Here is an 11,027-nt window from a genome sequence, read left to right as displayed (position 1 = left end):
CAGGCCCCCCAATACATTTTCTATGTTTCTTGGAAAACTGCTGCGTGCATGAAGTGTGCACAATACACTCTACACATTTCCCTTGCTTAACCCACTATTCCTACACTGCAAGTACTGAGAAAGGCAAAAATGTATGTAAACATATTTATTAAATTATCCTCTACATATTTAACATGAACATTAATAACATGTTGTATGCATAAATAACATGCATGTATAAAAAATAAAAGCAGAGAGAAAAAATTCTACTGCATTTTTGCATTCTTCTACGTTACATTCTACAAAATTATAATAACAAATAATTAAATATTTTACAAGATTTACAAAATTTCAACTTGGCTGCAAGTTGAAATAAAGACAAAAAAACAAGGTATTCTCCCACTTTGCAGCTAAATCCAAACTTAGTTTTTGAGCATTAAACTGTACAGCCTATTCTTCATTTTGGCAAAACGGTCAATCACCTGACTCTGACTCAATTTACAAAGTTCTTCCCTTTCAACCGACAAGACAGCAAGATGGTGAAGCCTGTCTTGTCCCATTGAGCACCTCAGCCAAGTGTGGAGCCGTCTCAGCACACTGAACGACCGTTCACAACTACAGCTATTGACTGGAATTGTCAGAGAGATCTGCATAACCTGTGTCAAGCTTGGGAACATAACTTTATCCAGCAAGTTGAAAACACATTGTATATCTTTAATGGAAAGGCTTTCCTTTTTGTGAGCCAGATAGTTTTTAGCCACTAAAACCTCCTCTGTTCTTAGATCCACATTGTAATGATCTGCAAGGCCTCTGAGATGCTCCAAACAAAGAAAGCTATCTGATCCAGGATTACAGGCCTGAAGACCTTTCAAAATTTGTTCATTAAGAGATGAAAAACGTTGATCCATCTCACCAACCATTCTGTCAAGGCAGGGTAGATACAGGTTCCTTTTCAGCTTCTCTGCATCACTGAGGTCACTTACTGTACCACAACTAGAGTCCACTACATAAACCTCCATGCGTTTCTGTTTCTGCCTTTGTCTAGTAGCAGTACATGGCTCTGGAACCTGATTAGCTGCACAAATGGTCCTGACAGTGTCATACAGCATAACAGCTTTCTCATCTGTGCGCATCTGCCTTAAAGTGTCACACACAGCTCCTTTGTACTCAGCAGCTTTAGCAAGGTCTATTGTTTCACTCTGCAAATATATGTGTAGATTCTCAGTTACAGAAAGAAAATTTTTGAACATCATCAGTAGGTAAATTGTGGAAAATCTGCTAAGTTTGGCATGGAGCCCTACTGCCATGGAGTTGTTGATGCTGGAAAGACACTGAAGAACTGCAGGGAGATTCTTTAAGATAGCATTTACAGACCGCAGCTGACTTGACCATCGGGTCTTTGAAAGCTGCACAAGTTCCGATGGCTGTAGCCCCAATTGATTTTGAACATCTTTAAATTTTTGATGATTTACAAGTGAAACACTAAAAAATGAGTTCACACTCTGAAGCAGGTCAAAGAGATCCTTGGCCTCCGGTATGGCCTGACAAGTATGACATAAAACTAGGTTAAGTTGATGTGCATAGCAATGCACATAAACGGCCTCTGGATGGTTTGCTTTAAATCTGGCTTGTACGCCACCAACAGCCCCACTCATAACTGCCGCGCCATCATATGACTGTGCTACACACTTAAGCTTATCTAGACCATGAAACACTAGCTCCTCTTCTATAGCAGTAGTAATGCATTCTGCATCAAATTCCTTAAGAGTTTTCATTGCAAGCAAGCACTCCTTCACTACACTTTCTGCAACATAGCGGACACATATGGCCAACTGCTCAGTATTCCCATCTCTGGCTTCATCTGCCATAACTGAAAACATCCCTGCCTCTTTTACCTCCCTTACAATATTTGCTGTAACCTCTTCAGCACAACTTTCAATTATCTCATTTTGAGATGCAGGTGATAAATAAGTGCTGTTTGAACGGGCTGAATAGGACTGCAAAAACGGGTCAAACTGTTTTAAGAGATTCAGACACTCCAGAAAATTCCCCTGGTTGTGGCTGGAGCTTCCTTCTTCATGACCATGGAAGGGAATATTTTGCTTGGCCAGGAATTGTGTCACAGCAACAATACGGGTAAGGTACTCCCGTCTGTCTTTTATTTCAGATTCATTTGCTGAGTGCAACTGTTCAATTACTGTGCCATGAGCAGCACTGGATTTAAAGCTATGCCATGAAAGCATGCTTGCTTTATGGGCAGGTGCTTTCTCGTGCTCTCTAAAGAGATCAAGAGCTTTTTCCAATTTGTTAAGCCAGTGCTAACAAAGGTGTCATGTTTCACATTTTTACCAAACATCCTACATGAAAAACAAAAAGCTGCATCTTTAGATATAGAATATTCCAGCCAGGGAAAACTTTCAAACCACTTTGAATTAAAAGATCGCTTTTTTAACCCACAGTTGTGCTGAGGATATTGGGACAATTTAGCCTGTTTTGGGCCACAATGTTTTTCTCCAAGGTCACTAATTTTACCCTCTTTATTGTGACCTGTAGTTTTTGCCCTTGCCCCTATTCTAATGTTCTCTGCTGCCACTGTGCTAATCTCTCCCTCATTGTCGTCTTCGGGGTTCTCCTGTCTTTCGTCTGTCTCTTGCCTGTCCTTCTCCACTCTCTCACTTTGGTCTACTTCAGACTGTTCATCCAGCTCCATCTCTCTTCCTTCACTTTCACCTACAGCTGAAAATGCATCATGATCTGAGAAAAACCTCTGTAAAGTCTATAAACGGCATTATTCAACTGCTACTGGATAAAATAAATGTTACCACATCTGTCTCTTATGATCATTAAGCATGGTTTAACCATAGCATGGACAGATGTTTTGGTTTTATTTGTAAAAAAAATAATTAAAAACACAAAATGTACCATTGTCTTTCTATTGTAACCATAAATAATAGTTTATTTTTCATACTGTAAGTGATGTGCATGGCAATTTATGCCTTGAATTTATTCCAAATTGAGTTTAATCCTATGCTGTAAAAAACTGTTTTTATTAATTCTTTCCCTGCCATAGAAGAGATAACTTGTAAATTAAGAGAAAACACTTCCCTGCCAAGGACGAGAATTTTGGCTCTCCGAAATACCGCTATTATCCACCAGGTGGCGCACTTCCGCAACTTATACAACCCGGAAGTAGGGCCTCACGTGAAAGAACTCCGTGTATGTTTTAAAGATCGCTCTGCATCTGATCTCTATCAAAAGTCCTTCACAAAAATGGAATTATCTCTGCTTTTTGCTCAAAATTGGGTGTTTTTGAAGAAACCTACCCATATTTGAGAGGTGATAAAAGAGGACTAATGAAGGTAGGATGAAACGTTTTTTTTTTGTTTGAAAGCCGAGGGTCTATTCTTTCATTTGATATATTGTTTGTTTATATACTTAAAGAAGAACATTTTCTGTAAGGCATTAAACTTTTGTGAAAATCATGAAAAATGCTGGTGCTGGCTGGCAACTTTTTTTAAAAAACGCTGGCGGGGAAAGAGTTAATACACACTGTTATATAAAAAACACTAAAATACACGTGTATATTCACCTGAGCTGTATTTTGCCTACCCAGCTCTAGTCAACTAAGAACTTACTTTTGAGGATGTAGTTTGTTTATGAAGTCTTACCTCCCTCAAACTCATCATCTTTACTTTCTGCTTTCCTCTCCCTCCTTTTCACAAAAAACTTTCTGATGTCCATCTACAGGAGCCAATAAAAAGTCAAAACACGATTCTCAATATAATTTAGAACATACATTAGTTTCATTATGCTTTATCCTACCCTCAGTCGACTGCTATCACATGAACTTCAGTGTGCGCGGCTGCATGATGCATTTGGGAAACACACAGACGTGCGCAGTGCCGCGGTCATGGATCTACGTGCATACGTCACTATGTACTTTGCATTTAGAGTGCGATTGCATCTTTTACGAGCGTAAATTATATTACTGCGTCTGCTTTGCACCATATACACTGTTTTGCCGCGATTGATTATGTAAATAAAAACAATAAAAAATAAAGTTTATTATTAAAACTGAAACTTAGGATTAATACTGGGGCACAGCAGATTTACACTGGGGCACGTGCCCCAGTAAAAGTGGTCTAGCGACGCCCCTGGTTAAGGCCCACCTGATTTTCTCTGGGCCCACCCACATTGTGAATCCTGGCTACGCTAGTGGTCTTAACTAAGGTGGTCAGTCTGCATTTGAAAGTCAATCTGCATCTAATCTAGCTAAATCGAGTACAATTACACAAATTTAAGTCATTTTAGGATGCCAAAGTCAAGTTTAATCATATACAATAAATTTAACAGCAACAAAATTGTGGCCAGTGAAAGTGAGTGGGTAGTAACTTTGGAAAACAACTAGCCACTTTGGCTGGTGAGCAAAATAAAGTTATTGTCAAGCCCTGTACGCGACATACAATAAAACTCACATTTGACATAAAAAGGTCATAACACATCAAGACATGATGAGAAAAGCAAGAGCAGTAAGGCTTCAATGTTAATGTATGGTTATTTTGTCAGACAATTATAAATCGAGTTTATATATCAGGATTTCAGCAGAGTTAAAGGAACAGCTGGTTGGATTAAACACAAGGTGTTACTGGATCGTGTTTACTCACTACTTTATAGTCTACTCGTTTTATGTCTGACAACAGAACAGATCATTAAAAAAACAGGATTATTCTCTCCAACAAATGCATCATTTAAAATTTGTTTATCATATAAATGTATTAACTATGACAAACAATGAATGAGCAATATATTTATGTATATATATATATATATATATATATATATATATATATATATATATATATATATATACACACACACACACCCAACCCCCCCCCCCCCAAAGCTGTAAACCTAGGGGAAACACTGCTATGTAAGAAAAAAATGTCTCAGTCCCGGGCAACGTGTATGAAATAATGTCTCAGTCCTACCGCTTCCCAGAAATAACACTCCAGGTTCTCAAGAACAGAAGAACAAGAGCGGAAGAGTTGAAACGCAAGGCAAGATGACAAAGAAATATCCAGAAGAATCCACTCAGATGATTCAGGGGTCAATCACATCATCCAACAATTTGTCCAGGAACCAAAAACCAGTCTGCACAACATACATTTTAAATTGATTAAATCAACACATTATAACACTTAAACCATCCCTAAGAAGAGAGATTACATGTCTTTAACAGTAATTTTTTTTTCCTTCTTTGATAAAGTTTATAAAACAAAACCTTATCTTTTAACAATCTTTAACAGTTTGGACACTGATAACACACTTTTACATCATGTCTCAGTAAACAATCACAGAAAGCAACAAGTGCTTTTCGACTTCAGCACTCTTCCACAGTGTTTCATTTCAACTTCACAGCAAGCATGTAAAACAATAAACCAGCTATTTAACTTAAATTTGCAATATACAAGCTCATTTTAATCGAACAAGTCAGCATTACTCACATTGTATGCGTTCTCTCCCTACTGTTTACACATACACTCTGCTTTGCAGCGTGCACGCACTCTCTGCGCGAGCTCACACTTAAAGGGGCAGTACACATTTTTAAAGTAGTGCTTACTAAGTGTTCGTTTGGGATAAAAATTAAAGGGGTTACACTCTTCCCCTCTAACCCGCATGAGTCCCTGCATGCGTATTGACAGGAAGACTAGCTGAGAGAATGCTTCCCAGGGAATCAAAAAAAGCAGTAAGTGCAAGCAATATGGGCTTTCCCATTTCCTCCTATTCTAATGTCTTTGGTGGGCGTCTTTTCCGCCCTGAACATCTGAGGGGAATGGTTTCAGTGTCAACTGAACTGTGGAATAATTCCTGAGGTTCTGCCCCTGCATCTGGTACCATCTCTGGGATCTCAATGGCTATATAATCTGGGGCATCCTCAACAGACTCTGAAACCAAATTGACTGGCGTACTCTCAGTACCATCCTCAGATTCTTCATGTGTAGGTTCAGTCATAAGCTCAACAGACTCTGTCATTGGGATAGCCGAAACATGTGGAGAGAACTCAGCTGCGTGAGGGTTCAATAACCCAGGAGTTTTCCCTGAATTAGCACAAGAGGTAAGTGGCCCACCATTCACTTGTGTAACAAGGGGATCTCTGGTAAACACTTCAGGAATGGGTATTTGGAAGTAACCTTCTTTCTCATCACTGGACAGCACCTCATAATCTTCACCCTCCCGCATTTCAGTATTAATTCTTGTTTGCACCCCACACTTCCTGTTAGCTTTCTGACTTGTTTCAGAACCTTGCTCTTCTGAGCTCACAGGCAAAAAACCACAAGACAACAAAAGATCCCTGTGAAGGGTACGATGTGGACCATCACCCTTTTCTGGCTTCACTATGTATACAGGGCTATTCGAAATTCTCTTGACCACAGTATGCACAGTTCTTTCCCATCTGTCTGCAAGCTTGTGCTTCCCCCTCACACTCAAATTTCTCACGAGGACCTGGTCACCAGACATCAGTTCAGCTGCTCTGACTTTTAAATCAAACCTTGCTTTGTTCTTTGCGTTCATTTTGCGAGAGTTTGCAACAGCCAAATCATAGCTCTCTTGAAGATGCTCTCGTAGCTTCTGCACATACTCAGAGTGTGTTTTGTGTGTTTCACTTGAAGGGCTGATGCCAAAAACAAGATCAATTGGTAACTTTGCTTGCCGCCCAAACATTAATTAATATGGGGAATAACCGGTGGTGTCATTCCGTGTACAATTGTACGCATGTACAAGGGGTTTTACAAAGTCTCCCCTAGTGAAAAAATAATATACTTAAGTACAATTTATTCATATGTACTTTAGTATAACTAAATGTATTTGTTGAACACTATATATTGGTATACTTAAAGTCTGCTAAATTGGAACAACTAATTTTGTACTTAATGCACTTTAGTTGTGTGAAAGTAGTGCTGGGGTCCAACTTAAGTTGTACTTAAGTATACTTTGAATAGTTCCACTTTAGCACAAAAAAGTATATTTAACACAATTTAAGTATCTACCCTAATTTTGGACAATATACAGAATAGAACATTCAATGTGCACTTGAAATTTATTTTGATAACATTACAATTGCAACTAAATTACATTTTAATTATTTTACTATTAGTGACATTCAAACACATTTGAAGTATAATAAAATTGTATTGTAATAAAACTTTGAGTGAGATGTAGTATGCTTAAGACATGTTTAAAATTGCTGGCAAAGACATTGGAACTACCTTCAACTCAGACTTCTAGTGTATTTTAGGTAATATTAAAATGTGCTTAAAGTGCAATTTAATTGAACTTAAAGTGTCATTAAAATACACTTCATGAGGCTAGGACTTCTGTTTAATAGTACCTTGAGAGCACTGAAAAAATTTTAGCATTCCTTCATTATCTATTTAAAGTGATTTATACACCAGGATTGAACATTTGCTTTACACTGACACTTCATACAAACCACTTTGTATACAAATCTTGTGCTTGTCTGGATTTGAACCCGGGTCCCCCCCCCCGTACTGTCTTTACCAACTGCGCCACCATACAATTGCAGTGAAAACTGAATACCAACATAGTGTCTGCCTTGGCACAACAAGACAACTTGCCTCTCTCTGGCTAGACCAGGGGTGTCCAAAGTTGGTCCTGGAGGGCCTGTGTCCTGCAGAGTTTAGCTAAAACTTCCCTCAACACACCTGCCTCAAAGTATCTAGTCTGCCTAGTAAGACCTTGATTAGCTGGATCAGGTGTGTTTGATTAGGGTTGGAATAAAACTCTACAGAGACACCGGCCCACCAGGAGCAGGAGTGGACACCCCTGGGCTAGACAGTAAGCACCATGACAAAGACTGGTATATAGGCACAAAAAAACAGTATTGTTAATAAAGAGCTGCTTGCTATTACAGTTTTTCTCGATTGCTAAAACACTATAACCAGCCTTTTGAACTAAAATTTCCAAAACCATAATGTAATTTTTCAAGAAGCACAATCATTTTGCTGAACAATTACCAAGGTGGAAACACTAAGAGTCAAAATTGAACACACATCAATCAGATCCTTCAATAGATAGATAAAAGGGCCTGAATCAGTTCACTGAGCTTTGGAACAATGGATCCACAGAGAAATAAAGGAATAGGTGGAGGAAGAGTAGGAGGAGGAAGACGAGGAGGGAGAGGAAGAGGAGGAGGCAGAGGAAGAGGAGGAGGCGGAGGGAAAAGTAGGGCAAGGTGACAAGCAGTCTCAGATGAAATTCAAGCCCCTCTAGCTGACCATGTCCTTGTCCATGGTATGACTATGAGGGAGGCTGAGCAATGAGTAAAGCCTAATTTGAGTCACTTCACTGTTGACTCCATCTTCAGAGCCTTCAGGGAGGAAAACAGATAATCACAGATACTTGACAGAGGATTTGAAGAAGTGATATTTGTCAGGAGACAACTTCAAACCGCACTCTTTCAGACGAGCCAACACTTTTATGAGCCGGGCTTCATGTTCCTCAAGTGTTTTAGAAAGTACAATGAAATCATCCAGAAACACGAGTACTTCATTCAAATGCAAATCTCCTACACACTTCTCCATAAGCCTCTGGAAGGTGCTAGGTGCATTTGTGACACCCTGAGGCAAACGGTTAAATTCAAAGAATCCTAGAGGACAAACGAAAGCTGTTTTATGTTTATCTTCTTCGGCTACTTCGACTTGATAATATCCTGATTTAAGATCCATGACAAAGAACCATCTAGCTCCATTTGTCACTTAAAGGAGAAATAGCTGCACTGAAAAAACAAGTTACAGTTACTCTTGTCAGTTTTATTTTCCCCTGTTAGTCTGTGCTCTCTGCTACCCGTAGATTTTGGAAGCCTGTCACCTAGATCATCTGCTGTTCTCTGCTCTCTCTCGCTGCATTAAAGACTGCCTTCTCCATCAGCGAGTTGAGGATTCTCGCCGCGGCTTTGCCGCTGTCCACCGGGGCGGTCCCACGCCGCGGGAGCTGTCCAGCTTCCCCTGTCAGCTCTTAGCACCACTAACGCTGTCTCTCTCTCTGCCCGCCTCAGGATCATCTTGCTCGTCTGCCGAGCTGGCGTTGTGCCCAAGTGAGCTGTGGATCTCTCTCGCTGTGTCGTGTGTTCTCCTCCCTCTCTCCCACCGTTCGCCTGAGTGTGGCAGTAGCCCGGACGTGTGCGGTCTTTCTCTCAAGCCCAGCGTGTGTGTGTGGTGTCTGTTTTGCCGTCTGCCTCGGAGTGGCCTTTGCGCCCAGACGTGCTACTGACATTATTAATATTATTATTTAAATAAATATTTCTGTTTATCTGCTCTGGGATCTCTCTGTGTGTTTCTCACCGTAACACATATTAATAGTGTACTTTTCATATTGATGTATTATTGTTCCACAATTTGATAAAAGTAGCTCATTGCATTTCACTGATCTTTGTTTTATATTGTAAAATCATTTCAATAGCAGTAAATACATACTTAGTTGTCCCTTTAACATTTAATTAGTTAATGATTGAAGAAGCCGGTTTGTATGTATGAATACAGAATAGGTATCATTTTAGAATGAGTTAAAACATGTTTTGGTGGCAAACATGCAAGTAAAATAGTAAATAACATTCTAATAGTATACTTGACTGTACTGTAATTCAAATGTCACATAATATGGTTACAGTAGATTAGAAATGATTTATTTTATGTATACAAATGTGTGGAAAATATATGATTATTTCATTTTGTATGTTATATTATTTATGTAATATTATTATATCTGAAATTATTAAATTATATTTATAAACGTTTAAAAGGTGGGATTAAATGTGCTTCAAGTAACTAAATACAATTTTAGAAAATAGCACAGTTGAGTACACTTAGATTGTCTTAAGTTTGTCTTAAACAGTACTAAATACTACTTTTTAGTATATTAAGCACAATTTACTGCACGAAAATAAAGAGCTTTTGGTACCTTAAGGTTGTGAACTTAAAGGGGCAGTTTCCCGGACCAACAAACACGCCTTCCTAAAAAAATTACCTGTGTGCATTTTGAGCTAAAACAAAGGGCACTGATGTATTTTAAGATATGTAAGTGCAAGTTGTTTTCAGTTTGGAGAGCTCTTAAAAGTGTTTAAGTCTAGGACTAGTCTAATCCCTGTCCGGGAAACCGCCCCAAAGTGTATTTTAGTGAACTTTTTTCACCTGGGAATACATTTGGAATATTATCGTTACATACCATTAGTATACCTTAAGTATATTTAAAAATGCTTAAAGGTTGGTTCAAGTGTACTTCAAGTTATAATTAAATATATTTTTAAATACAGACACAGTATGTTAAAAATACATTTTAGTTCAACTTCATGGTGTCTCAAATAGCACAGTTGAGTACACTAAGATGGTATTAAGTTCATCTTAAGCAGTACTAAATACTACTTTTTAGTATACTAAGTTCAAAATTAGTGTGCGAAAATAGAGCACTTTTAGTATATTGTGGAAAAGTGTACTAAGTGTACTTAAATAAAGTGTATTTTAGTGCACTTTTTTTTCACCTGGGTCGACAGAACTGGCGGAGCAGATGTTTACGGGAGTCTGCAGCACTGGCTCCCCCTCTAGATATTGCTCGGGTAAGAAGAGTGTGCAGTCTTTGCAGGTAAATCGAAGGCTTTTCCCCCGCATTTTCATTTAAATTCAGGAAGGTGGCAAAGAGCTCCTCTCTATCTTCTACGACGCCAAAAGCAGATTCAATCTGGTTGAGATAAGAGCTAGGTGAAGAATTTACACCTAAGGGCTTGACAATGTCAGCTGCTGGGCTAAGCAGGTTCTCTAAAATCATTCTCGCTTTCTGAGGGTCTGAGAACAAGGGGTCGGAAAGTAAGAGATCAACTTGGGCACGCCACGTCTCATAGTCAACTTCCCCATTTGGCTTGGGGGTCCTGCCGGAGAACGTGTGGATACGGGTATGTCTCAAAGGTGAGTGAGCAGTTTCGTTACGAATTACATGCTCCACAACTACCTTCTGTACATGAGGAGGGTTAATCAACT

The 11,027-nt window shown here is 39.0% G+C and overlaps 1 protein-coding gene across 1 annotated transcript; it reads right to left on the bottom strand.

The window, feature by feature from the left end:
* Nucleotides 1-401: 401 nt before the first annotated feature.
* Nucleotides 402-2,222, bottom strand: LOC141365610 (zinc finger MYM-type protein 1-like). The gene has a single exon (XM_073870095.1). It carries the CDS (start codon nt 2,220-2,222, stop codon nt 402-404), a length of 1,821 nt encoding a protein of 606 aa, XP_073726196.1.
* Between the last annotated feature and the right edge of the window lie 8,805 nt (nt 2,223-11,027).

Source organism: Misgurnus anguillicaudatus, chromosome 8 (assembly GCF_027580225.2).
Source record: "Misgurnus anguillicaudatus chromosome 8, ASM2758022v2, whole genome shotgun sequence".
NCBI classification, from domain to species: Eukaryota; Metazoa; Chordata; class Actinopteri; order Cypriniformes; family Cobitidae; genus Misgurnus; species Misgurnus anguillicaudatus.
This window is presented reverse-complemented; position numbering and strand designations above follow the sequence as displayed.